The sequence below is a fragment of the Lonchura striata genome, chromosome 4A (genome assembly GCF_050655825.1).
Source record: "Lonchura striata isolate lonStrDom1 chromosome 4A, ASM5065582v1, whole genome shotgun sequence".
NCBI lineage: Eukaryota > Metazoa > Chordata > Aves > Passeriformes > Estrildidae > Lonchura > Lonchura striata.
The window spans coordinates 9,842,236-9,869,576 of NC_140742.1; the positions used below are offsets into that span (position 1 = coordinate 9,842,236).

Below are 27,341 nucleotides of genomic sequence, written 5' to 3' on the forward strand. Positions count from 1 at the left end.
TCTGACCATGGGGCTTGGCCAGCACAGCACTCTGATGCAGAGGGAGAACATCACCTTTCATTAGGAGGGACAGATTTGGACTCTTTGGAGGGACAGATTTGCCAGAAGCCTCCTGTGGCTTTCTGTTGCTCTGATGCCACAAATCAGCAATAAATCTGGCTTAGCCAGGTACTAGAGCAGATTTATAGCTGTTCTGTGCCATGCAGTGTGACACAGCCAGAGCCCAGGGTTGTCTTTGGTGCTGTGATTTTGCCTTCTCCTGTGCACCCAAAGGGCAAGTGCAAGTACAGGGAATCACAAACAGCTTTGCTGTAAATGCTGCATCCCAAGTGTTGTGTGCCTGCATTTCCATGACACTTCTCCAACCAGAGGAAATTGTCTGCTGTTCTGCTGCTGGGAAAAAATGAACAAGGGTCTATTGGTGACCACACAGGATTGTGCATTGTTAAGTACACAGGGAGGTCTGTTAGCCAAGGACAGTTCTGGTGCCCATATTTGCTGTATGTTTGGAGCCAGCATCCATCTGCTTTTGTGAGAAGAATCTCCACTGCCACTGGTCTTAGATTTCTGAGCTTCACCTCCAAATGAACTCTGTAGTGCTGGTGAGATGGCCAACGTCCCTCCACAGTGCTGCTGGGGACACAGGTGTCCTGGCCAAGTAGCCCTGCAGGAGCCTGTGGAGCTTTCCTGTGCAGGAGCCACTCATGAGCAGTGAATCTGCAGTGGCTGGAGTTCTTACCCAGCGTTTGACATCTCCTGAGCCAGCTGGGCATCCCTCCCTGGCTGAAGTGCTGATCAGGTCTGCTACAGCTTCTGCTCTGCTATCCTGAGCCACAGCCCCAGGCACAGGAGAAGAGAAGGTGTTTTCAAAACCAGAGAGGAGCTCTGAACGCTGAATGTTATTCTGGTCTTCCTTCAAGTACATGGGTAATGTCTTTACCCTCTACCCCAAAAAAGCTATGTTTGGACTCTCAAGATGCTGCAAGCAACACTGTTGTGAAAATGCCACACTGTACACCTGATACTCTGCAGAAAATCAGAATCCAGCTGATGGTGGGTGAAGGAACACTTGCAGCTGTAAAACCCAGGTAGTGAGAGGTGCCAGGGCAGCCCATGCACTGCCCTCCCCATCCTGTGCCACACTGAGGAAGCCCTTTAATTGGTGCTTTGAAGAGCCTTGCTTGTTGCACCTTTACTTTGCAGCTTGCTTTTCTGAAAGATTGCATCTAAAAATTCTGAATTAATTCTGAGGAATGGCTCATCTAGTTTGAAAGGAACAGTGTGCCGTCAGCCGAGTTCATTCACTCTCCTTGGCATTGATTGGGTTTGGGTATAACATTTATATTACATCCATTAGAGCATGGAATGGGATGTGAATTATCCAAAGCTGTTCCAATCATCACTTAAATATTTTATAGATTGCAAGTAATAAACATAACTACAGTGTTGCTGAGACTTCATGCCACTCAAACACCAGTTAAAGCTGAAAAAAGTCTGCAGATTATTGGGTGAGATATTCAAGTCCTAAAGTGACTTCTGTTCCCAGTTCTCACCTCTAGTGGTTATTGACTCCTTGTATCACCTGCTGCAACTTGTGATGACCAACCCAAACACTGGCTACAAAGGCACTGGCATCTTTCCTGGAAAACAGCCCTTTCCTGGCAAGATCGCAATGTTCTTTTCATAAATTACCAGTGCTTTTCCAAGAAACTGCTCGGATTCTTCTCTGCAGTCCAAGTTTGTTCAGGAAAGGATCCTGTTTACAGCACTAGCACACAAACACGATGGCCAGTAACTGCAACCCAGCTGCCAAAAGGAGCAGCCTGGCCAGCCTTTGCAGTCGTGTGGGACTGCAGCCTGCCAGGCCTTGTGTCTTAAGCTGGTAGCAGTTAGTGATGGCAGTTAGGTGGAACATCTGGTTTGGGGTTATATTGGGGTTATCTTCTTTAAATAGGTGTAGGTGAAATCATGACAATTAACCTAAAAAGTCATTAATCACACTAATAAAAACCTGCTATGATTTATAATTTGAGAGGGTCAGAAGTTCTACCTTCCTGCTTTTGGGACTAATAAAAATTACTCCTTCGATGATTAATTTACTTGTCTTCTACTTCAAGCTTGTTCTGGGCAGAAAGAATGGAAAGAAATATTATAATACCACCAGTTTTCTCAGTGGAGTTAACATTTACTGCAACTAACTTGAAACTGGGGCCTTGGTAAGAGAAGACAAGGCCAGAAATCCCTCAGACAGGTGAGGCTGTCTCAAAGAGAAGAGGAGAGAGTGGATGGGCTCTGAGTCATTGTGCTCCCTCTTTTCCATATTAATTGCATGAATGGAAGATGGGTAATAATCAAATATAAATATAATAAATGCTTCGCAAAGAGCACATAGCAGCTCCTTCTTCTGAGAAGGAGCATCTGTATGGTGAACATACTCAGCCTGGAAACAATGCCATGCTTTGTACAGGATCGATCTGCATGGCAAGGTGCTGTAGCACCTCCCGAATTTGAGGGAGAGGTGGCCCAAGTTCTTAAACTGAACCTGAAGCTCTGGGGGCGCAGCTCAAGGGTGAGATTTTAAAGAGTGTGTTCTTCAAAAATCATTTCATTCCAGCAGTATCCTGTCCTCTGGGGCCACCAGCAGCAAAGGGTGCAAAGGACTTCTGAGTCTGGTGTCCTGCACCCAGACAGGCTAAGGTGCAGCAGGGAGGAGATCACAGGGCCACACAGCAAAAGAAAAATGAGGTTCCTTTTGGGATGGTGTCATTAAATCTGGAAAAAGACTGGCACAGCTTGTTTTCCAGCAGTAGCTGATGGCTGAAGAGGGGAAGGTTATGCTGCCAGCACCTGAACAGAGTCTCCTAACAGGATAGCAGAGAAACAAAACAGCTGAAACACCAATAAAAACCACTTCTGTCAAGGTATAAAATCATGTTTGTGGCAGTCTCTGTAAAGCCTATAAAACAGGTGGGCACTGATGTTACAGTCATGCCACTCTTTGCAGATGGCTTAATTCCCCTCTAAGGGCCATACTATCCCATATGAAGCTCCTGATATTGTTTCTCTAAACTCAAGTCTTCCAATCATTTGTAGAAAAAAATCTTAGCAGGGTTTGGTAGAGCTGCCCAAGAGAACCAACCTCACAGGTTTAGGCCTGGATGATTCAGATCATACTGGATGAAAAGCAAAAGCAAGGGAACAAAATCCTTTAGTTATGGGAAGGAAGAAAAACACTGCAAGTTTCTGGACAAGAATACCATCCTGTGGAATCCAAAATGCTGACATCCCCATCCAAATGGCCTCCTCTCATTTTCTTGGCATACAGAGCACAAGAAGAGAACACAAGCTCTCAAACCTCTGAACATTTTACTTTTATCAAAGCAACCAAGCTAACAGAGAGAGGTCTGGAACCACACAGGAGAGATGAAAAAGAATCCCATCATAAATTAAAGCAGGAAAAACAGTGGAAACTACCTAGGAAAAGGCCAAGACCTTCATAGGATATTCCATACAGCCCAACAACAGCAACATCATTAAAAAAAAAAAAAAAAAAAAAAAAAAACAACTGGAAAGCACAAAAATATCCCAAGCAAACTACAAGGAAATTGAAGTCCTCTGAGACAGAGCCCCAGAAAATAAGGGAATGATCCTCTGGAGTGGACAGTGAGAGAAGTAGGTGGCTGGTGATGCAGCCTTCCCACGAGACCCAGACAAGTCATTTAGTGTCTCCATTCCTCTGCCTCTAAAGCAATTCAAAAAATCAGTCAAGCAGTCCCAGGGCAAGCTTTGAAAAATTCGCTCCCTGGACCCAGCAGCCATCACTCCTGGAAGAACCTTGCCATTTCCTCTATAACAACCAACAGAACACTTTGCAGCTTGGTGGCCTTGGACTGGCTGGCTCAGGCAGGGTGCTGGCACTGCCCAAGGGACACTGTTGGGACCAGCTGGGTGTGACCTGGGGGGTGACACAGAGGATTTGTGTTCCATGGGCACTGCTGAGCACTCCGTGAAAAAGGCCGGGACCCAGACATGGCTCTCTGCACTTCCATCAGAATCTCAGCCAAAGCCATGACTGACTCTGACTGTTACATTGAACCAGGCTCACTTTCCAATATATCTACTTATCTTAGGAATTGGGGATTTGAGGAGTCCATCCTGCACCAGCTCATTCCTGAAATGCTGGACCAGGGGTTGCAGAGGCATCACACCTCCTCCAAATAGAAGGTTTCTCAAACCCTGCTGCAAAGGAAACAGCTCATGCATTAGGAGGTGTTGGGATTTATTTCCTGGAAGCAGGCAAAATTGTTCCATAGGACTTTGATGAAACAAGCTGTGTTTTGTGCTTCACAAATTGGTGCCTTCTACATTGAGTGTCCTCACTCAGGTACAAGATGTTCATCCCAGTGCCCTGCCCAGTGAAGTGACTGAGCCAGGGGAGGCTGGGAACTTGCTCAGGCAAATCTTCAGATCTTCTGTGTGCTGGGGGGACAGGACAGGCCAAGACAGGGAGGGGCAGGCACCAGCTACTCTTTCATGTCTGACTTGCCTCCCCTGTTCCCTCTGTGCACAGCCTGACCCTCTGTACCAGCCACCTGCTCAGGCCCCTGCCAGGCAGGATGGGGACAGCCCCAGGACCAGAGCACCCTGGCATGGTGACAGCCCCACCAGCAAAGCCTGGGTGGCCCTGAAGCAAGGAGTGACTCCTTGGCACCTGTGTGCCCGTCCCACTCAGCTCTCATGGTAGGATACATAGATGGACCAAGTCACCCCTCTCCTACCCAGGCTGAGGGAATGTGGTACCTCACCTGGCAAACAGGACTGTGACAAATGATAATGAAGCCCCCAGTTTAGGCAAACTCCCATCTGTTTAGTTAAGATAATTTTAGTTTACTACTTTTTTTTTTTTTTTTTTTTTTTTTGGCAGTTGTGTGTGCTCAATTAGCTGCAATCTTGGCTTAAAAAAAATAAAGCACCCTAATTAGCATATTAAGCCTCCTCATTTCCCAATACTGTATAATGTTGTGAAAGCTAATCTATAATGTATTGGATGTTATGCAAATTCTCAGTACTCCGTATGGGGTTTACAAAGGCATGCAAATTAAAAATAGTGTTCGGAATAGGACTGGGGGGAGGGGGAAATTTGCACAGTAAAATATGCAGGTAGGAGGAAAGATGTTTATAACCTTCTTCCTATTGTTTGTGTATTCTCAGCTGCACAATGCTTTTCAAAGCTGAGAGATGTATTGCATAAAATCTCTCCAAATTAGATAGTTTTAAAATGAAATTTAAAATGAGAGTACTGTTCTCTGAGCAATAATTCACCCTGCTCTCTGCTGGGGCCTGTAAGGGGAAGGTAAAGGCACTGAGCTTTCACTGGCTGGTGTTGCAGGCATGCACAGCTGCTCATAGCATGTTCATCTGGAGGTCCCCAGGGGCCTCGACACAGCCCAGCTGCCCCACAGGGTCCATGGTGGGGCTTGGCCAGGACCTGGCTGCTGCCCATGGGTGTAACCAAGCAGGGCAGGTGCATTCCCTGCACCCCCGGGGTGTTGGCAGGTCTCGCAGTGTGCTTTGATCCCGTTAATATTTTATAGCCTACCTGTAGGAGGATGCAGGCAGAGCTGCAGCACAGCTGGCTTTTTAGGATGCCACTGGCTCCTGATGGAGGAACTCTGCCTGCTGCCAGTGCCGGGCCAGCAAACTTGGTCTGTCTCATGTGGCTTGTCACTGCCACCCATTGGCTGTGTCCAGCTGAGTGTGTACAGCCAGCCCTGTGGATATTTAATTAGATTACAGCTGCTGCTTAAAAATAGCCATTTTATAAAAATGAAGTCTTGGCTGGTGTCAAACTGAGCCCTGTGCAGGCCAGGAGTGAGTGGTGCCTGGACAGCCGGGAGGCGCTGCAGGCGGTGCTGGCAGTGCTGCTGCTGGGACCAGCAGTTGTCCCCACCTTGATGGCTTTCCTCTGCTCTTGCCTCCCTGCTGGCCTGGGTGACACTACCCAGGGTCATGTTGGAGCAGGCTGTGGAGTGTTCAGCTCAGGAGCTCTCAAATGTGATCAATTTTCTCATGATACCCCACGAGCTTCTTGGCTTGGCTGCCACCCTCCTGCCGAAGGATACGGAGCATCTCCAAGAGCAGCTCTTCCCAGCAGGAGCCACCAACAGTCTCACAGCCATCTCAAAAGCAGCTTCTTGGCAGATGAGGCAACAGGGCTTTTCTTTACCAGCTACTTCTTTCAGCATCTTGCCCTGCCCCAGGCATGGCAGGGCTCAGCCATTCCTGTTGCTCAGAGTTGTGAGCCCTCCCAGTCTGGGGATGTTTCCCTAAATGTCAGTGTGCAATTTAGCTTATATTTAAGATGTTTTGTGTAGGTCTTGCTGCTCTTTCTCCTGAGTCTCTTCTGCTCTGCAGAGAGTCAGGCACTTTGGGCAGGGGTGGGAGAAAGGCAGAGAGCAGCAAGGGCCAGACATGAGGCTGGCACTGGGGCAGACATGGGCTGAGCATCTCCTCTGCTGGCAGCAGGCCTGAATGGACCCAAAGCAGGCTGTGCACGTGTCTGCCTGGTGTCATCCCATGCAAAGTGGCACAGCATTGCTGGGGATGAGAACCCAGCCCTGCGCAGCCGTGGAGCAGGGATCAGAGCTGTTCAAGCAGGAGCAGGAATTGAAGATGTTCCTTGCACAGGCAGCCTGTCTCATGGAAGCAAGCAGGGAAAAAACCAAGACTTCACACAAGGAGGAAGTGGAAATGACAAAACCTAACCGAGAGCTCCTCAGGTGCTGCTTTCCCAGACGGAAGGGCCAGATGAGCTCAGCCCCTCTGGGCTGTGGGCTCTTGGCAGTGCGAGTCAGCAACTCCGTTTATCCTGCCAACATTTCCCACCCTGGGCACTTTCAGCCGGCATTTCCATATTCATCAGTTTGCCTTACAGAGGTCTGCATTTGCTTATTTTCTGCTGCAGTTCCCTGGACTGGGGGAGTTGGAGATGCAGCAGTTGAGGGAGTGCAGCCAAGCACGGTGTGTCCCCTGCAGCACCAGCCTCCAGCGGGAGCTGGAGAAGCCAGCGCCGGCTGGAAGTGGCTGTGGCAGCCGGCAAAACCCCCGTCCGTGGGTCCAGCCTGGGGCTGCTGCTTTGCAGATGTGCCCAGAGACCCGCCAGGCGCGGGGATTGCCGGGGATCGGGGCTCCAGGCGCTGTCTGACAGCCGCAGAGGCTGGCGTGGGGGCTTCTGTCTGTCAGTGCAATAGGGGGCCCTGCTGGATCGAACCCACCCAGATCTGTACAGCTACTGCCAGTGCCTGTGGCGCACCAAAGTGGGAGATTGGCCTTGCTTTGTTTCTACTGCCTTCATTTAACAGTGAGTGCCGATTACTCAAAGCGATATGGGCAGGACCTGGTAATGTAGAGATGCTCTAGCCTTAACTTAAGGGGATGATCCAGTTGCCTGCAGTGTAAATACTTTGTGGCCAGGAACCCTGCTTTATCGCTTTGTATAGTTTTAAAGTAGTTTAAAGATTGAATAACATAAAATAACATAATATAATGTTATTTATGTTATTTCCCACGTGAAGAACTCCTGTAAACCTTGCAGTATTGAAACTCAGTGAACAAGGCATCTTAGACAAGCTGAAAAACAAATGGTGGTACGATAAGGGTGAATGTGGAGCCAAGGACTCCGGAAGTAAGGTCAGTCGCTGAAGGTCTTTTTGTACTGATTAGCAATCACATTTTGACCCACTGTTTGTTTATACCAAGAATGACTTTCAAAAATTGCTATTTACATTTTGAAGGTTGAAAGAAAAGAATAGAAAAAAATAAGTAAGTCTCAGAACATGACAGCAATTTTCTTATATGAGTTACAGACTGTAGTTGTAAGTATATTTCACTGTGTGAGTATTTTGCTAGAAACATGCTAAGAGAAGCCCCCAAAGCGTCCCAAGCTGGTGTCTTCATTTAAATGTGCAAGTTTCAGCACAGTCACTGTCTATTATTCAGGCCAGAATATTTTTTTTATTTTTATTGAAGAAAACTCATTTTTTGTTTCAAAATTATTACTTAGGTTCTCTACATGTCAGTTTGGGAAACAGTCACATGCTTGCTAAGGGCACAAATTTTCAGGACAGACAGCTGATAAGGAAGAAATGCTTTTCCTGCCCTATTTGCCAATTCATTTTAAAACTGGTTGGATTTTAAAAAAAATCTAGAAATATTAATGGTGAATCATTACTTAAATATTGTATATTCTTTTTTATACTGCTTTGAACCATTTTGCTGCTGTATTGTCCTGTCCTCTACCAGCTGTGTTGTGGGGCTGCTCATGCAAGACCACTGTAGACCCCAGGTCAGGTCCCACCCCTGAGGTGGATTGGCCCAGTAGCTGCAGACTTAAATTTTAGGGAATATTTTCTTACACCATTCAGTTAAAAGGGGGACTTTTTTTTAATGCCTATAGACCCAACTGGGGAGAAAAACTCTGTAGAAGTGCTGGGCTTGTTGGAGTGAAGGACACTTTCAAAGGCACCAAGAGGAGGAGGAATCCAGCTCCAGCTGAAATTGGTTGCAGCTGAGTGCCTAACTCCCTTGGTGCCTTTGGAAGTGCTCTCTGTAATCATTCAAACAGAAAACTATAATTTCAAAGCACCCTTTCAGTGTCGGAGAACAATTTCAAGTTCCAGCGAAGCCAATAATAAAATTCCACTGATTTCAGTAGGACTGGAAGTTGCTTAGGGCACAGCCCAGTAGCTGTTGTGTCAGATAAATTTGGGATCATGGGATATCTGAACACACAGCAGCTGCCAAAGTGAACTGTGATCAAAAAGAGGTATAAATGATTAAGATCTTTAGTTTAAATGGCAGATTGTTTGCTACAACCACATGTATATAAATTGTCTGTGAAACACACAGACACTTACAAGGTAAATCATATTTTCTCTGACTGTATGCAAATTTAGCTCTCCCTAGAGAGAATCGTTAACCAAGCTCTGTCAACAATGCCTTCTCTGGGCGCAGACAAATTTCTTTGGCACTTGCTCGTCCACCCCAGCTAGTGTGGTGTGGCAGCCCAGCCAGCTGTGCCAGCCAGGAGCTGTTCCTGCCCACAGCCACCCACCCATGCAGCAGCAGAAGGGTTGCAGCTCTGTTTAATCCCATTCCAGAACCTTGTTTTAAAAAATGCAAGCTTCTCCCCCATCTGACATGTATTGAAGGAAGATAACCCTGACTAGTGATTTTTATGTTACAATGTCTGGTTTAATAAAATAACTCACTCTCCAGAATGTGCTAGTTTAGCTCAGGGTGCTGCTACTTGACCTCTAGGTAACTGACCATCTTTCTAGGGTGGGTTTTTTTCCTAACTGCTGAAAAAAGGCAGTTAAGTTCAGCAGCATCTCAAGAATTTTACCTACACTGACCAAACCCAAGTGTGCAGTGGCTTGGCTTTTTCTAGTTTTGTCATGGCCTTCTGTAAATCCTGCTGTTTTATGCAGCCACCAGCACAACTTTCCCCCAGTGCCTGTGCTACCAGGGATGCTCGGCCATAGGCAGCCTTGCTCTGGGATAGCAAAGGCCTGGGGAAGTCAGTGGCCAGAAAAACTTCATTGCCTTGGAGTCAGCCAGGGTTTCGCCCAGCAGAGGGTGGAGGACAGAGCAGTCACTGTGCAGCCCCGGGCTGCGGGGATGGGGGGACAGCACTGTCCGTGGGCCGGACACCCAACACCATGAGTGTAGCTATTCCAGCTAGGCATAATGCAAAGTAGCCTGTTTGTCTGTCTGTCTGTGTGTCTGTCTGCTGCTCCCAGCAGAACTAACAGCGTGGCTCGTTTCTCTTAGGACAAGACGAGCGCTCTGAGCCTGAGCAATGTTGCTGGCGTGTTCTATATCCTTGTGGGAGGCCTGGGGCTGGCCATGATGGTGGCACTGATCGAGTTCTGCTACAAGTCTCGGGCCGAGTCCAAGCGAATGAAGCTCACCAAGAACACGCAGAACTTCAAACCTGCTCCTGCCACCAACACCCAGAATTACGCTACCTACAGAGAAGGCTACAACGTGTACGGCACAGAAAGTGTGAAAATCTAGGGGTACGGCTGCGGGCCGGGAGTAAACCCTCTGGGTTTTCTTCTTTCTGTCCTTTCTTAAGCTATCCTGTCGTGTGCACCAGGGGGCTGCTGCAAGAGGGTTTTGAAACATCATCTTGTGGCAGCTTTTAAGTATCAGTCATTTAAATTTCTTTCCTGATCAGAAGTAGGATCAGAAAAGTACCATTCTGTTTTATACACAGAGGAACTGGCTTTGTGCTGAAGTGAGTTAACTCCTCTCTCCAGCATTCTGCTAGTTCAAATGAAAGTATTTTGCTAATTGCTTTAAAAATCGCTATAATCAGAATTCTCATCTCTCTTGTTACTGATCTCTTCCTCTTTGTTTTGTAAGCTATAATCAGGTCAGGTAAGTGCTTTTAAGAAGTTTGAAAAAAACCTTGCAATAGAACCAAACCTGCTACACTAGAATTCATGATTTCTAGAGCAGGAAAAGTAGAGTTGAATTGCTGACAAATGATTCTGAAAAGGCCCTTGCCCATTATCTGTGCCTCTCCATGGGCTGAGCCCCTCTGCCCCTTGCTGCCAGGCAGTGATGAAATCTTTCTGGTTTTATTTTAGATCTTCACCCTGACAGCTTGCAAGACAAAAAGCAGCAGAAAATGTGGCTACTTCGTGGATTTGGACCATCTGAGCCAGTTGTACTCTGTCCGAGGTGTCAGGCATGACACGCATTGATGATGGTGCAATGTACTTTTAATAGGAAAAACTGGTATTTTTTCCTTCAGTGCCTTATGGAAGACTCTGAGACTCACAACAATGCAAACCATCAATGAAATATTCTTGCTTTGCTTCAAAGAAGTAAAAAAAAAAAAAAAGAAAAGAGGAAAAGAATAGAAAAAGAAAAGAAAAAATAAACAAAAGGGAAAAAGTAAAGGACTGGTAACAAGATATTGGTATGTGAAAAAAAATTATTGTAAAAAAAGATCAGTGCAACAAAAGCCATTCTTTGATACCACTGCACAGTAACTGAACTTGTGTCCTGAAAGCAACCGCAGCTGGCTTCATCAGCCACCCCAATCGTATCAAATTATGAAACTCCTCCTGACACAAAGCCTCAGAAATCTGCTGCGTGCAAATGTGGACCAGCCTGCCACTGCTTGTATGAGCTGATGTCAAGATGTTTCAGTATTTACTTACAGTGGTGTCTTTTTTTTTTTTCTGAGCCACTTTAACCTCTCCAGCTAATTTGAGCAATTCTGTATAGCAGCAAAAGGAGGGAAAGAATCTGTGCATTCAAACCAATTAAGGTCAATGACTGAATCTGTAAATCCAAAAGGAAGTAATTTGTGGAACTGCATGTCTTGCTTCCAGATCAGTAAATTAATTTCTTGACGAGGTGGCTAAAGTGTGGGCAGAAAATATTGCATTCCTTTTTTTTTTTGTTCTATCATCAGGCATACCTACAGGTGCTTTATTAAAATGACATTGGGTGGCTTTTAAAATTAAAAAAAAAAAAAAAGGAAAAGCTACTTGCTGTTTAAGTCCAGACCATATATCTCTTCTCTTGCTGCGCATTTGCATTTTAATTCACTGTTTAATATCAAGCAATGAAGCAAGAGAAAGGCAGGTTAGTTTTTCCCAGGCCTGCTTCTGCTTCTCCCCAGTTCTCTCCCACCTAGCCCCGTGCTCAGCTAACGATCCTTGTAAAACAGAAGCAAGGAAAGAGGATAGTAACTCCAGTGTAGCTGCAGTTGCAGAGTAATAGTAAGCGATCTAACATGACTCCTGCTAGTACTGTTCTATTATATCAGCTCCTGCCAGCTCTTGTTTCGTGCCTGGTGAGAGGATGCTCCTGTCCCTGCCTCTGTGTGAGGAGGACGCCGCGCTCCGGCCACCTCTGCTCCAGGAGGAGCTCGCTGTAACTCACATCCAACGTCTTAGACAGCAGCAGCATTTCAGCCTCGAACCTCTGCCTGGAAACTACTTAACTTCATCTCTAAAAATAAAAATAAAAATTTAAAAAAAAAAAAAAGGAAAAGGAAAAAAAAAACCACAAAACTTTAAACATATTGTCAATCACTTGGGAAATGTTCAATGGAATATCTGCTTACTAATTACCTCTAATCGACAATATGTATTTTCCGTAGTTTATGATAGAGTTTTATTTCATCAATAACATACAGTGAAAAAGAAACTCATTTAAACCAGTCTGACCCTTAGGCATTTAGTTTGCTGATGATAGATTTGAACTTTTAATAGGATTTAAAAACAAACAAAAATAAAAAAAAAAGAAAAGTCTTGTTAAAAATATGTATTTCCAACAAAATGTAATATAAAATCATTTTAAAAGCTCATAGGAGAATAATTTATTGTTCAAGTTTTTAACGAGATATTGACAAAAAATTGGTTTGTTTTCATTTTCTTTTCATGAAACTCTGATTTTTTTTTTCAACTTCTGAACACGATCACATCCCCAGCAAGGGTGAGCTAAAGCTGTGCAGTTATGAGTTGTATTTAAAACAAACGTTTTTCTTAAAAGCTGTATAAAATATGTATGTTTATCAGATCAATTTTTAAGAGTGGAGGCTTCACACCAGTGAAGGGAGTTTGGTAATGGTTCGATATTTTTTAAACTTGCATGTAAATCTAAAATGTGTTGAGTGCTTACCAATTCTGGCTACCAACTTCAAGCTATCAGAAGTTTGGCAGTAGTCTTATGATGATTTGTTTTTGGTATATTTTTTAAAATTTGTTTTGCTTCAGGGGCTTTGGGGGTTCTCTCCTTTTTCTTTCTTTTTTTTTTTCCTTTTTTTTTTTTTTTTTTTTGTTTGTTTTGTTTTTTTTGTAAGTTCCTATTTTTGGTCGTTGAAACTGCACTTGAGTGAGCAGAAAAATTGCCAAGCAAACTAATGGCTGTAAAAGCATAAACTGCATGTGTGGACATCAATTACCGAGCCTCATTTTGATGAGGTGTTGTACAAAGAGTTTTAATACATTTTGTAAATAAAATTGTAAAGAAAAAAAAAATTAAAGAGCTTGCTTTTCTTTTCTTCAGAGGAGAAAGAATCCCTCCCTACTGTGCTCCCTTTGGCCAGCCTGGGATTCTGCTCAGATGTTTACCACAGAACTTTGGAAAGGTTTGGGTTGGAAGGATCCCCCAGTTCCAGCAGCCCCACCATGGGCAGGAACACCTTTCTCTAGACCAGGTTTCTCAAAGCCTTTCCAGCCTGCCCAGCTTAGGGGCCCCACACTGAACTGGGGACGCTGCTGGGAATTGGGTGTTCCTGGTTTGGTAACCTGCAAACCAAGTGATTTTGTATTTTCTTGCTGATGGAAACTGGTTGTACCTGCAAGATGCAAGGAGCACCCTGTGAGGAGCAGGGGAGAAGCCTCAGGGCTGCAGCCAGGGTGGGAGATGCTCTGCCCTGCCACTGCAGTGGGCAGCAGTGCAGGTAAATAAATCCCTTAAATATTCACTACACAGATGTATTTTCCTGTAATTCCCAGCCTTTCAGCCACACTTCTTTAAGGAAAAAAACCTTTCACTCAACATTGCAGCTAATCCCAGCTGTAATTTAGTGAGTTTACTTCACCCACAGTGTAGTTTTTCCAAGTCACCACAAACTATGAACCGTGGGAAGTAATCCTGGTATTAAACAGCTGGTGTGTACCCAAACCACATCTCAGCACCTCTCTGGAGCTACCCCTGGCCACTCCACCCACATGGTCCCCATCAGGAACCAGCTCCCTGGGCTCCTTCCAGGGACCACTGAGGGTGACACTGCTGTTAGCACACAGGACCTCTGGGGCTGAGCTGGAGCAGCTCCAGGCTTCTCCTGGATGACTGGGGATTAAAAGATCAGCCTCTGAAATATAAAAAAGTCCCCCAGTGGAGGTCTTGGGCAGTAGAGCTGCTGGAGATCAGGTGGGCATGGACCCGAGTGGTTTGGTGTCTGCTGGCCAAAACATACCCTGCAAAACAGGAGATGCTGGAGTGTCCCTGTGGCTGCAGGAGAAAGGGGAAAAATACACTGGCAGTCACTGGCACCTTTCCCAGCTGAGCACCTGGTGCCTGGCCGTGGGTCCCATCCCAACCATGGGGCTGCTTGAGCCCAGCCCCAGCCTCTGGAGCTGCCACTGGTGCTCATTGTAGATAAGTGAGGGGGGATATGTGCTGAGCCCACCCTGTGTCTTCAGCCGAGCCTTCAGCAACTGCAGATAAGCTCAGGAGTAAGAAAGGACTAAATCAGAGCAATAAGCAACAATTATTCAGCCCTAAATCACCCTACAAGGATGAAGGTGTCAGGTTATCCTGGGTGTAAGCAGGGTGCTGCGCTGAGCACTCTGGGCTCCATGTGGGACCACGCATCCCACAGGACACAGGGAGGACTCCCAGAAATGAGCCTATTTAGGTGTGAAGTGCCCACACAATGAACGCAGGGAGGCATTGAAAAAATATTGTTCTGTCCTTCAGCTCTCATTTCATGCTTAACATCCAGGCCAACATGGACAGACTGCATTTTTAGAGAGCTGTCTTGACCCACTCCCTGCTGCCTGACAGCCACACACAGCCCTGCACCAGGCACGGTGGTGAGTTATGCTGCCTTCCCCCAGACCTGCCAAAACGTGTCTGCAAGCAGCAGGAGGGCAGTGCCAGGCTGATGCCAGCCCTGCCCTGAGTGAGCAGTGACTGCAGTGCTGCCCGAGCAGGGCCTCACCAGATCCTGCACAGTGGCTGTGAAATTTTTCTATTAAATAAGTGTCAGGTGAAACAGGGCAGTCAGGGTTGTGGCAAAGTGGCACAGCTGCACGCAGTGAGCTGGGAGAGCCTGGCCAGCTGGGCTGGGTGGGGGATGGCCTCATGTGGGTCTGTAGCCACACGGATGAGAGGCAGGAGATGGTTTAGTCCAGAACCTCCCTGGGCCACAAGGGCAGTGCACTTTCGGCCACAACCTGGACTTGCTACACAGACTACAGCAATGGCAGCAGGGCTGCACAGCACCCCTGGAATGCTGGGCTCCAACACGCCCCAGCAGGACTTTGTCTCTAGACTTGTGCGGGTGGGGAATAATAATATAAGGAAAAATTCAGAGTAATGCATCAAATTCCAAGAGCCATCAGTGGCAGCAAAAGGACCTCAACAGTGTTGAAGTTTGAGCCTAAAAATCCAAATCCAAATAGCAGCTCTTCCCCGTGGCACACCACACCTGACAACAAATTAAAATAAATACTGTATCACTGTGGCATAGTTTTTTCTTCAAAGGTTTTGTGCAAAGCACTGCAACATTTATTTTTTCATAAACAATTGTTCTTCACGGTTATTAAAATAATACTATGTCATGGATATTAAAATTAAATTACAAAATGTCTTTGGTGCCCATAGTCATCATTTCAGTCTGGAAAATGGGCTCTATTTTGCAGGCAGCAATACATAAACAAGATCTGGATAATGATAGCTCAATTCAATTAACCGAAAGGATTTAAGTACAGAGATAATATTTGCATGGATATTATAAATTTCATTCAAGTATTTACTAAGAATACAATACATCTGAGACTGGTATCAGGGAGGACAGTGTCCCCAGGAGCAGCAGCACCCTGTCCTGCAGCACAGGAAGGGCCCAGGCTGGCATTTACACCATGGGACAGCACCAGCAGGCCCAGGGCAGCCACTGCTGCATCTCTCCCAGCCCAGCAGCCCCAGGCTGCAGCCCCAGCACCATGACTGGGACACATCTTATGTGTGCCCTGTGGGCAGCAGGTTTGGCCAAAATCTGCCTGTCAATGTCCCAGCCCTGCTCTGACTCTGTGCTTGGGCTTTCCTGTTTTTATTTTATCAGTTATCAACAGAGAAATTACTGAGACTGGTTTGTGATATGGCACCATCACTGCAACAGCATCAACAGAAATGGTTTCCAGCTTCCCCTGGGCACAGGCACTGGCAGCAGCTGCTCCACCAGGCAAGGAGAGCACCCAGAGAGGAGTGTGAGCACAGGAGCTGCCATGCACACCTTTCAGCCAGTGCAGCAGTAAAAGCTCTGCCCTTCCCTGGTGCAGCTGGCAAAGCTCACTGGAAGCTCCTGCAGCACTGCCTTGCTGGACACCATGGCACTGATGTGCTGGATGGTGCTGCCTCCATGGGCTGACACCAAGGGCAGGATAATGAAACCTTGGTGCACACACCAAGTGTATATTTATTGCTGTTTCTGTCACTGAAGTGTTACAGCCTTTAATTATTTATGCCATCGTGGCATTTTGAGGATGACAGCACATCTTACAGCGGAGCAAGAGGACAAGATCCTATTCTGCAGTCATTTCCCACTGGTGAGAAGCTGTTGGCACCTCCAATCCAACAGGCAGAGCTGAGACCTCAGGGTGAACTCGGAGCTCATTTGTAGCAGCAGACCAAAACCAGGATGTGTGGTGGCACCTGGCCTGCCTGAGCAGACAGTTATGGGGGATTCTCCCATCATCTGTTTTTTGTGGCTTCAGGGTTTTCTTACTTCATCCTAATTTCAGGCAGGGAGGAGTTGAAGGCAGCAGTAGAAAACAAGATAAATCCAAAGAGAAATGGCTCTGAGGAAGGGCTGGGAAACTTGGCAGTGGTTACTGACCTGCCCTCTCAGAGTGAGGACCAGCACAGGGCTCAGGAATGGGACTGAGCTGGTGACTGGACCACAAAGGGTTAACAGGGGTGCAGGCATGCACCCCAGCCTTGGTAGTAAGGAGAGGGTAAGGCACTTAAAGCCTGTAAAAAATACACAACACAAACCAAAGCCATGATGCTGGTAATGACTGGTGCTTTAGATAATGTTTAGAACATAAATAAAGTAATTGACCAATTAATGAGCATGTGGCAGATGCTTGATACGCTGTAACAAGTAGGGAAGGGTATGATGTAACACCAGAAACTGATTAAAGGAATACAGAAGCAGAGCAGAGTGTGGGAGAGCAGTGCCTGGGCCCTGGGCCAGTTGATGTGGGCAGGTTTGGGAACAGGGCCACAAGAGCAGGGAGAGGCGACAAGGGCTTGGTGCCTGCTGCAGGGACAGAGGGCAGCATGAAGGGCAGTGTGGGAAAGGGGATAACTGGGGGATAACGTGTTCACCCGCAGCCCAGAAAACCAACCACATCCTGGGCAGCGTCACAAGAAGCACAGCCAGCAGGTCGAGGCAGATTATTGTACTCTCTCAACTCTGCTCTTCTGAGATCCCACCTGGAGCAGTGTCCAGCTTTGGAGGCCACAACAGAACGGCACAGACCTGCTGGAGTGAGTCCAGAGGGGCCACAAAGAACCTCAGAGCGCTGGAGCCCCTCTGCTCTGGAAACAGCCCCAGAGCCGGGGCTGCTCAGCCCACCGAAGAGAAGGCTCTGGTGGGACCTCAGCACCTTCCAGTACCTAACGGGCTCCAAGAGAGCTGGAGAAGGACTTTTTACAAATCATGGAGTGTTAGGACAAGGGGGAGTAGCTTTAAACTGAAAGAAGGTAGGTTTCGATTGGCTATGTGGGGAAAATCCGTCCCTGTGAAGGTGCTGAGGCACTGGCACAGCGTGCCCAGAGCAGCTGTGGCTGCCCCATCCCTGGAAGCATTCTAGTCTCACAGCAAGCCGGTCTAGGAACGCCATCCCTACCACGACAGAGGGTCGGAACGCGGTGACCTTCAGTGTCCCGTCCAACCCAGAGCGATCCGCAGCTCGGAAACATCGGGAAGCCACGGATTCGGGAAGGGCCGGGGGCGGCCCAGCCGTGCGCTGCCGTGCCCGGCGCAACACTGACATGCAGCGGCGGCGGCGGGGGGAGCCCCCGGAGCATCCTCCCTCCCTGTTCTGCTGAAGCTGATTTTTAATATCGTTCCAAGTCTTTCGGCAAATATTGCATTTGATTTCCAAATATGGCCTGAGCAGGCTAATTGCCCAAAATATCCTCCAAAATTAATGTAAGAGCCGTGGTTTGATCCGAGGCAAATAGATATAAATGGTGTTTATTTAATATTCCCCTGACCTTTAAACAAGGGACGTTTGCCAGTCTTGAGGGAAAACACCTTATAATGAAATAGCTGAAGCTGTGACCTATCACAGATGCTGCAGATTATACAGAGCAATTAGAACATCACATTAGGGCTTAATTAATAGGTTCTGGGTTTCCCGCAGGACCATGGGCCAGGACCAGGACAGGGCTGCTTGCCCACCCTCCCAGCTCTGTCTGTTCTTGCCCACAATCCTCTCAAATTAGAAAAACATTTAGGATGGGAATCACTTACCATTGAGCTCAATCCTTAACCCAGCGCTGCCATGATCAGCACTAATACCCGGCCCTAAGTGTTACATTCACACACCTTTTGAACACTTCCAGGGATGGTGGCTTCACCGCTGCCCTGGACAGCTGCTCCAATGCCTGATCAACCTCTCAGTGCAGAAGCTTTCCCTCGGATGCAATCTAAACCTCCCCTGGAGCAACTTGAGGCTCTTACCTCTTGTTCTGTTGCTTAGGTAGAAAGTTATTAGGTCAACCCCAAGCCTCATTTTCTTCAGGATGAACATCCCAGCTCCTTCAGCTGTTTCTCCTCAGCTCTAGACCCTTCCCCAGCTCTGTTGCCGTTCTCTGGACAGGCTCCAGCACCTCAGTGCTCTTCCTGCCATGAGTGGCCCAGAGCTGGACGCAGGATTTGAGGTGTGGCCTCATCAGCACATGATGGTCACTGCCCTGGTTCTGTTGGCTACATTATTTTATGAAAGTCAGCATGTCCTTGGCCTTCTCAGCCACCAGGGCACAAAGTCAATGAGTATGCCAGAGCACGTACAGCCACACAACCCGGCCAGCTCCAGGCTTTCTCCAGCCCTCACTGATTGCCCCTGGCTGTACTCTGTACAACTCCCATTACCAAACCCTTGCTGCTGTCTCCACAAATGCACCTGACTCCCAGCAGAGACCCACATAAGGAAGAAGGATTAGAAGGACCAGTTGCAAAGTATTTGGGAGAGAAAACCCTCCCAACAAGCATGATTGAAGATGTTTCATGAACTTAGCCAGAAACTGTTTCCTGTGTCCTCTGTCAGGAAATCAGGACATTGCATCGCACATCCAAGTTATCCCAGCCACAGCACGAAGTTTAATCGTTCCCTTTTGACTGCTGCAGCTCACCGGGGCTGTGCCTGTGCTCGCCTGACCCCTGACAGGGTCAGTGTAACATCCCACACCCCCTCTCCTCCCCAGCACTGCTTCCAGGGATGTGCAAACACCCCACGGCTCCTGCCGTGCCAGCACAGCACAGCTGAGGACAAACCCTCCTGCCAGGACAGGTACACGCTTCCTCCAGGCTGAATTTGAAATTTTAGTTTCAGTTTCCCTGTCAGTGTCTGGGATGAGCTCCTGGCTGTTGGAGATTCCTGTTCTCAGTGACCTTCTTCACCGCACCTCGGTGTGGCAGCCCTGCCCAAACCTCACCTCACTGACACTGCAGTAAAGCCCAAGGACTGGTGTGACTTTGACAGAAGTCTTTCATTTTAGATTGCTCCAATGAGGTAATTAAAAGGACCTGAGTATTTAGCTTAGTTACTCTTTTTAGTAATTCTTTCTCCCCTCCAATTAGCTGGATAACTCTTACCCAATTCTCTTCCCAATTTGTCTGTCTTTGTTCCACTGCAGGGCCAGGATTTGTAATCTTTTGATTCACTCAATAATCAGAATAAAGGTGATCAGGAGTTTTACTGACCAAGTCTATAAGCACTACAGTTTCTTAATATTCAGTATTTCAAATGCATGCATCAAGAAAACACACTTCTGTTCCAAATCCCGGATTACTGAAAGCATACAGCACCGGGGATACTGAACTTTTGATCAAAATTCCCTTTATATTATTGTATTTCTTTTAAATCTCACAAAAACCCCAACAAACCAACACCTCCAAATATTTAAAAGTCCCCATGTTTAACAGTATTAATATTTGATACAAAATTGAGATTTCAATGGCATTTGGACAAGGGACAAATGGCTCAAAAGAAAGGTGTAAACTTGACTTAATGCAGGAAGGCAAACCCAGAGCTCCTGGAAACTGCTGGAGAAGGGCAGCACATCTGTCACTTCACAGCAGGCACCACACAATCCACAAGCAGCCCTTGGCACTAAAAAGGCAGGTACAGAAACCACCCCCACCATTATTTCAACTAACATCCAATTTTCATAACAATCCAGAGAAGTAATAAAGTGACCACACAGAGAATGATTTACGACCCATTGAGAAAACTATTGTTTATTTAGAAAAAAGGTTACACTGGTAGAATTTAGCAGATAAAAAAATTCTTTTTTTTTTAAAAATGTCATTGTGAAATTTTCAGACTAAAGTTCAGCAATACAAAGCTCCTGTAGCTGTAACTGAAACTTAATTTATTTCAGTTTTGAAGAGAGCATTTCCAATCAATCTAAAAACAACATGACAAACAAAAGGTGTGACAAGGGACAACTGAGCACAGGTTTAGATTGGGATGGGACAGGGTTCATTCATTGTTTTTTTAAACAAGTCAACGTTATACACAATATACAAATAATCCCTAAGCATTGCATGAAAACAGTGCTCCCACTTTGTTTTTTTTTTAGTTACCGATATTAAAAACAGGCCAAGTAATAAATAAAAACTGAGTTTAAATGAGGTAAATCCAAAAATGCTGAATAACTGTTTATTTGTGGTTTTCAAACATCTAAAAGAATGCAATTTCAAATTGAAAGAATTACTACACTCAGGCAGTATTTTCGACAAACTGAAGTGGAACTATGTACACATGAAACCTCATTTGCACTATGGCAACTGTTTGTTTGCAGCACATTGTGCTAAAATATGGAATAGGTAACACTTTCAGCCAGGTACTGAAAATAAATGTATAAGAAACTAAGCAACAAGTTAAAAATACAGTAATGTACAACTTAACATTTAAGTCCTTAGCATGGGGAAATAAAGCAGAGAACTGAATAATTTAAGGATGCAGATGGGTCCTCTTCATTCACAATTTTCTGTGCAATCTATACTCTGGAAAATACATTTCTGGTCACAGCTGGATATCTTCCCATTTCAATGTCACCTGCAACAAAGGTGTGCATAATTAGAATTAGATGTTCAAATGAACACTGATCTCACAACTTCATGGAATTTTATTCCATTCACAACTCAAAGAATGAGGGAGAAAATAAAACTATTTTTATCATTCCCTAACTCTAGCTAATTCCACAGCAAGAACTACATTAAGTAAGTAGGGAAATGTTAATTTAAACATATAAATAGGAAACAAGTAGTCACTTGTGAGGGTATAAACTCCTTTAGAGGAGCAACCCCCTGAAAACCTTACTATCTCTAAATTAGGTAAGAAATAAATGCAGTCAGACATTGTACACTAGGAAGAATGATATTAAAGATTTAACAGGAGCACAGGATGAGATTCCACAACTGTGCTCCTATACAAAGCACTTTTTCATACTTCACTATGCACACAGTGGGGTGCTGTCAGACTTCCAGGCCAGAAATTTCAGCCCATTACACAGCTGGATGTGAATTCCACAGTACAACTGACATTTACCTGAGCACTTGTTATTTACACTCAGCAGAACATAGCTGTGCTTTTTTAACTAATGATTTTATATCCTTAAATCTTCACTTTATATTGAATTCCTAGTCAAGATAAAATTTCATATTTTACTATTAAAGAAGCTGTAAGCGCTCAGTAGTGAACTTCATCTACCAAGACTGCCTTTTTCCTTTTGCTCCAAAACAGCATTTAAAAAAATAGCGAAAAAACTGAGATTCCTCTACAGTGACCAGATAGTAACAACTATGAAGGACAAAGAGTCAAGAAAATTCCAGCAAATTCTTTCCAGAGAATGCTCATAATTTTCAGTTTAGAAAACATTCACAGAAGTATCTTTTATTATTTCAAGAAGATAAAAAGAAATAGTACTAAGAAGCAATAACCTCAACTCCCATCATTTTACCACCGAAGAGCACCTGGAATCAGCACAAGCTGTGTTACCCAAACCCCTTCACTTACGTGCCCTCAAGTGCCAGCCTGAATGAGCCTTGACACCAAATGGAACACAAGATCCTTTTTCAAATAAAGCCCCATTGCTCTGAGGTCACAGAACAGGAGTGAAGACTTTTCTCAGACATTCAAATTTTGTTTTTTCTTTTTTTCTTCCTTTCCTTAAAATCTAAAACTGTAAACTGCCTTGTGTATAAAGATTAATAGCTGTCTGTGACTAAAGTTGGATAGATCAGGTGAACTAATTCAAGCTCACTGGGACACTCTCCTTCCCAAATAACTGAAAATTAAACATTTCAAAATTTCTTACAATTGCTCAATGTAGAGGAAAAATACCTGCCCTCATACCCATAAAACAATATTTAAGTGTCCACATAGTTCCACAGGTCTGAAAAAAACCCCAACCATTCAGAGCCTCAACTACAAAGCACAATTGATTTTTCCAGAAGATCCGGTCTGAATAAGGGTCACTCAAAATACTCTGAAGTTTCCTTCTCTAAATAGTCCATGTTTCCATGCCAGTTTTCCTTCATTCTGTTCTTCAGATCAGACCAGAAAAAAGATTATCCAGAGACAATGAGCTGACCAACTGCACTATGTAGCATTGTGGTTTAAAAGCTCCTGCTTTTGTTGAAGTAAGATAAAGATAGAAAACTTGAATTTGCTACATATGAGGCAAGATTTCGCTAAGTAACACATAGATTATCAAGGCTGATGACTATCAGAATTACATAAATCCACCTCTGCTTTTGTATGGCAACTTTTCTTGGAAAAAGCAACAAAGATGCAACTTCAGCAAACACTGCTGACATGCCACATCCTCCACCTCTTCGTTTTTCCCCCCAAAAAAAAAGAAATCTGAGCATCTATATAATCTCTGTGATGATAACAGGGAAATATTTTTCTCCTCAATCAGTAATAAATTTTAAATACTAGTAATATTTTTAAAATATAAATAATAGTAACATTTTAAAAACCCAACCCAAAACCACCCATATCCACAAAATCCCCCAAACATGACACATCTTCAATCAAAACCAAAAATCCCCACAAACAAAAACAACTAAAAAGCCCCCAAAACACCATCCAACCACTCTGGGTGATTTTAGGCTGCTTTGTCTGTATATCCATTACCAGTCAATGGGACCCATGGGGAGATACCAAATCAAAGAAATTAATTAACAAACATTTTTACCTTTCCTGAAAGAATCTTCATTATCTATGCTTGTCTGAAGATTTATGAGTAAATTCATTGTTAAGGAAAAAATATATCTATTGCTACATATAATAAAATAAAGCTCTTTTGTAGAAATTTTCTGAAATGTCAATGTTTAAAAGGATATTGTTTCTTTTCTTCTTTCCCCCCAGTACTGTCCCGCTTTTCTTTCTTCTCTGCTTTTTCTTTATCATGTCTTGATTCCTTTAAAAACACACATATGAGAAATAGCTTATTATGGTACCCATTGTACAGGACATTCAGGACTGTAACATTTAACATTAGAACTGGACAGCTAAAAAAAAAAATCATAATTCAAAATGACAGTACTCAGCTTCTGTGATTTCTGAGATTATTTTATCTTTCTCATACAGTTCCCTGGTAAGTGCCAGCAGCAGAGCTGCAACTGGAAACCACAGATTGGTGAATAAAAATGTAACTGCAACATATCTGCTTTCACCAAAAGAAGCTGTGCTGACACATGCATGTGGAAATATTAATTACAGGCTAGTTTATATGTAAGTTAAGAGCAGTCTGCAAATATTTTAGATTATTTGGAATCTGTAGGTTCTGAATTTTTCTGGCTACTGCCAAAATGAACTAGTCCTCCAAACTATCTTGCTCCTGCCAGGGAATGACTGCTGAGATATTTAAAGATAAATGAGAAGTTTCAGAAGCATTTTCTTATACATTCACAGCATAACTTTTAAATTTAGGCTATAAAGCAGCAGGCAATTTTAGGAAAAAAAAAAAAAATCAGCCTGTTCTGTCAGCAACAATAACAAAAAACAGGAGGTTATTTTACCTTTTTACTACCAGAGGAGCTCTTCTCCATCTTCTCTGCCTTGATTGAATCACCTTTCTCTTTTCCTGAAGATTTTGATTTGTTTTTCTCCTTCTCCTTTTCATTTAAGCGAGGGGAATCAGAAGGACTTTCACTTTTGCTATGTTTTGACGAACCAGCTAAAAAAAGAACAGAAAGTTGTAATTCACAACAAGTAAAAGCCTGACAAACACTCACACAAAGTAAAATACATACTTGTACCATTTTCCTCTTTGCGTCGTTTGGTTGAATCCTGTGGTACCTCTCGGTCATTGTTTGAATGATCCTGGCACCAAATACAATTATGCAGATGTTAGCAGATTAAAACACACCCCTGAAGTAACACCTGCTTGCATTCTTATGTTGGAGAACTAATTTTTGGATACTTAGAATGTAACTGAGGTGTTACATCTCATGTGAAGTTTCTGGAGATTGGTTTGGCAGGAGCAGAGGTTTGAATACATTACTGCAAACCAACCCTTGAAAGAGTAACAGAACAAAAAAAGCCACCTCTGGTATGGATCACTGCTGCTCAAATGGGCTGTACTGCCAATTATTACTGCAAGGGCTCGGAACAGAAAGCTTTCCAAGGACATACCAACTGTCTAAACTAGTTCATTAAAAATGTCACCAACCCTTTTTCGATCTTTCCTGTCCTTTTCATCCTTCTTCTCTCTCTCTCTGGATCTTTCTCTTGACTTGTCCAAATCTTTCTTCTCCACTTCTCTCTCCTTACTCTTGGACAGTGTTGGAGTAGTGTGGTTTATGTAGTGCTGTTAAATTAAGGCAACATCACCAAATATTAATATGTATTCCTAGACATGTAAATAAAAAGAAGCCTTATTCTAACATATCAGACCTAGCTCAAATATTAAACATAAATATTTTATTAGCAAAACAAAGAGTGACTGAAGACATGCTCAACTTGCCATCTATAATTTATTCTACAGCTTATTTACTCAATGTACTCAATTCAGGAATATTTTCTCTTAACTGAAACATTTATAATAAATACACACAACACTGTTCACCAGGACTATTAGATGCATGAACACAAATTAGACACAGGGCTACAGGAAGAGGATATGAAGGCTACTGGACTAAGTTAACACCTGCAGTCTTGCCCAGAACAAATGAAAGGAATCAACTGCTTAAACAAGCTGTAATTATTTTTTAAAGAATAATCTTTATCAACGAATTATTTAAAATAATACTTTAAATAATGTCTTTTAATCTAATTTCTAACCTTCAAATGAGAAAAATAGCTGAACATAGAAAAGAATTTTCTCTAATATGTTCTAGACTGTTACTCCACTATCTCTTCTAACCAATTCTGGTAAGCTCCAGAAAACAGGTTGCACATGTGTTATATAAATATGGATACATTACAGTAATTGTCTTTTTAAGCAATTATATAGTTAGATCTATATAACAATTATATAGTTAGCACATTTTAAATTAAAGCCACTTCCCTTAGTATTTAAATTACACCAGAACACAGATTTAAATCAGTATACTTCATTCTTTCTCCAGTTCCTTAAGTTAACAATTTTATTTGGGGACAAAAATCCTTTATTAAAATGTGCTCTGTATTTCTTTTTAAAGAGACATCTTACTTAAAAGGACTCCAGCAAAAGAGGTAAGTGGAAGATTATTTAAAACAATCAAGGTATCACTTGAACCAAACCAACTGTTTCATTTTTAAAAACTAAAATAATTCTGTCCTTCTCTAGTTTCAGTTAATGTTTAACTTACCAAAACCTGATGTTAGTGATCCTATGTCACACTGACAAAATTTAGGTCTCTTTCCTTTATTTCACTGGAATTTTATTCTCCTACAACAGACTGAACCTTCAATACTTCTTGCACTAAGTATTTCTTTTGCTTTTCCCTCACTCCTATTTTCTTACTCAATTTCCTACAAAGCCATTCCATGAGTAAATTTATTCCTGCTCTCTTCTTTGCTGACAATGACATGCAAATATGTTGTCTCTAAATAGCCTCATTCAGTTGTCTCCTAGAGCTGCTTTCCACAGGAGAAAGCAACCTCTTAGCTCTGCTTTCTCCTGTTCCATTTCCTGTGTTCTCATGGCTGTTCATGACAGATTCCATGCTCTTATATAATTCCAATGCAGAGTTTTGGAAAACTCATCCATCCTCCCCATCGCCTTTACGAGATAGACCATCAACTTGCTTCTAGAAATGCCGCCAGCTGATGGCACATCAAATTTTGGGTGCTTTAGTGTGGTTTGTAACTTGGACAAATGCCAAAGGAAAAAAAAAAAGAAAAAAAAGAAAAAACCAAACAAACCCTAACTCGCATCTGGCACCATTTATTTAATAATCTGTAGTGTAAACCAGTACTTCTGGCTCCAAAAACTGAGCAAAGTCAGGAATAAACAAAATCCCTGTAAGCAGACAAGAGCACTAGACTTTTAACTTTCAGTGGAAGCTGAACTCATAAATCTTACAGGCATCTGAACATCCCATCCCTTCCCCAAGTAAGTACATGGAAGTAAAGAATATTTAACTTGTCTTACACCATGTACAGGGAACATTGTCATGAACTGCTTTAAGTCTGTTAGAACGGCACTGAAGAGTGAAGATTAGTTCATTAAGTGAGAAAGATTAGAAAAGAACATTTAGGAAAGGAAGTAACGGGTTGGGCACCCCCCGAATTCCCCAAACACTTAAAGAATAAATCCATTAAAAGGTCACACAACTGCAACACACTTCCAGCTATGTCTACACAAACACATTACAGTTAATTCTAAAACATAACTTTTCAAATTAACTTGAAAAATAAAGCTGTTTGCTGTTAATTTCATTACAAATAGTTCCACTGCCTGCTTAATTAAATCAATGTGCTAATGAGTAAAGTAAATATTTTTAAATAAAACTTTAGCTTAAGTAATTAAAACATACGCAAAATTTCAATTAACCAACTGAATCTTGACTTGTACAGTAAGGAAGGGAAAAGTGAGATTTTACAGATTCTCCTATACCACCCTTCAGGCAGAGATAAGCTCAAGACAAATACTATAGTTTTCTAGTTTAAAAAATTTAAATATGCAAGATACGATGATTTATAAAAGTATCTAGATTCAATCTATAGACACTGCAGCTTCATCAATGGTAAGATGAAAGGATGTTGCCCATATACACTATCCCTATCATCAGATACAGTTGGTATTGGAAAGATTCAATTAAAAACCAAAAATCCACCTGCAAGTGTCCATTA

The 27,341-nt window shown here is 43.7% G+C and overlaps 2 protein-coding genes across 18 annotated transcripts in view; one reads left to right on the plus strand and one right to left on the minus strand.

Annotated features, from left to right (window-relative positions):
- The window catches only part of GRIA3 (glutamate ionotropic receptor AMPA type subunit 3), a 145,840-nt gene extending 132,771 nt beyond the window's left edge, over nt 1–13,069 (plus strand). For 2 of the 8 annotated variants that reach the window (XR_014952402.1, XM_021548472.4), the window contains 3 exons: nt 7,575–7,689; nt 9,832–10,079; nt 10,656–13,069. Coding sequence is in view for 7 of the 8 variants with exons in the window: in XM_021548472.4 (XP_021404147.1) it covers nt 7,575–7,689; nt 9,832–10,077 (361 nt within the window). In the remaining variant the exon portion in view is untranslated. Of the gene's footprint in view, nt 1–7,574; nt 8,381–9,831; nt 10,080–10,655 lie in introns of those variants that run through there. The other 6 variants (XM_085570481.1, XM_021548471.4, XM_031504790.3 and 3 more) reach the window with 4 other exon arrangements.
- Nucleotides 13,070–20,260: 7,191 nt separating this feature from the next.
- The window catches only part of THOC2 (THO complex subunit 2), a 49,126-nt gene continuing 42,045 nt past the window's right edge, over nt 20,261–27,341 (minus strand). For 6 of the 10 annotated variants that reach the window (XR_014952401.1, XM_021548460.4, XM_031504792.3 and 3 more), the window contains 6 exons: nt 24,736–24,873; nt 24,317–24,386; nt 24,083–24,240; nt 23,405–23,481; nt 23,257–23,304; nt 20,261–21,110 (listed from right to left, as the gene is read on the minus strand). Coding sequence is in view for 6 of the 10 variants with exons in the window: in XM_021548460.4 (XP_021404135.1) it covers nt 23,277–23,304; nt 23,405–23,481; nt 24,083–24,240; nt 24,317–24,386; nt 24,736–24,873 (471 nt within the window). In the remaining 4 variants the exon portion in view is untranslated. Of the gene's footprint in view, nt 21,111–23,256; nt 23,305–23,404; nt 23,482–24,082; nt 24,241–24,316; nt 24,387–24,735; nt 24,874–27,341 lie in introns of those variants that run through there. The other 4 variants (XR_014952399.1, XR_014952400.1, XR_014952398.1 and 1 more) reach the window with 2 other exon arrangements.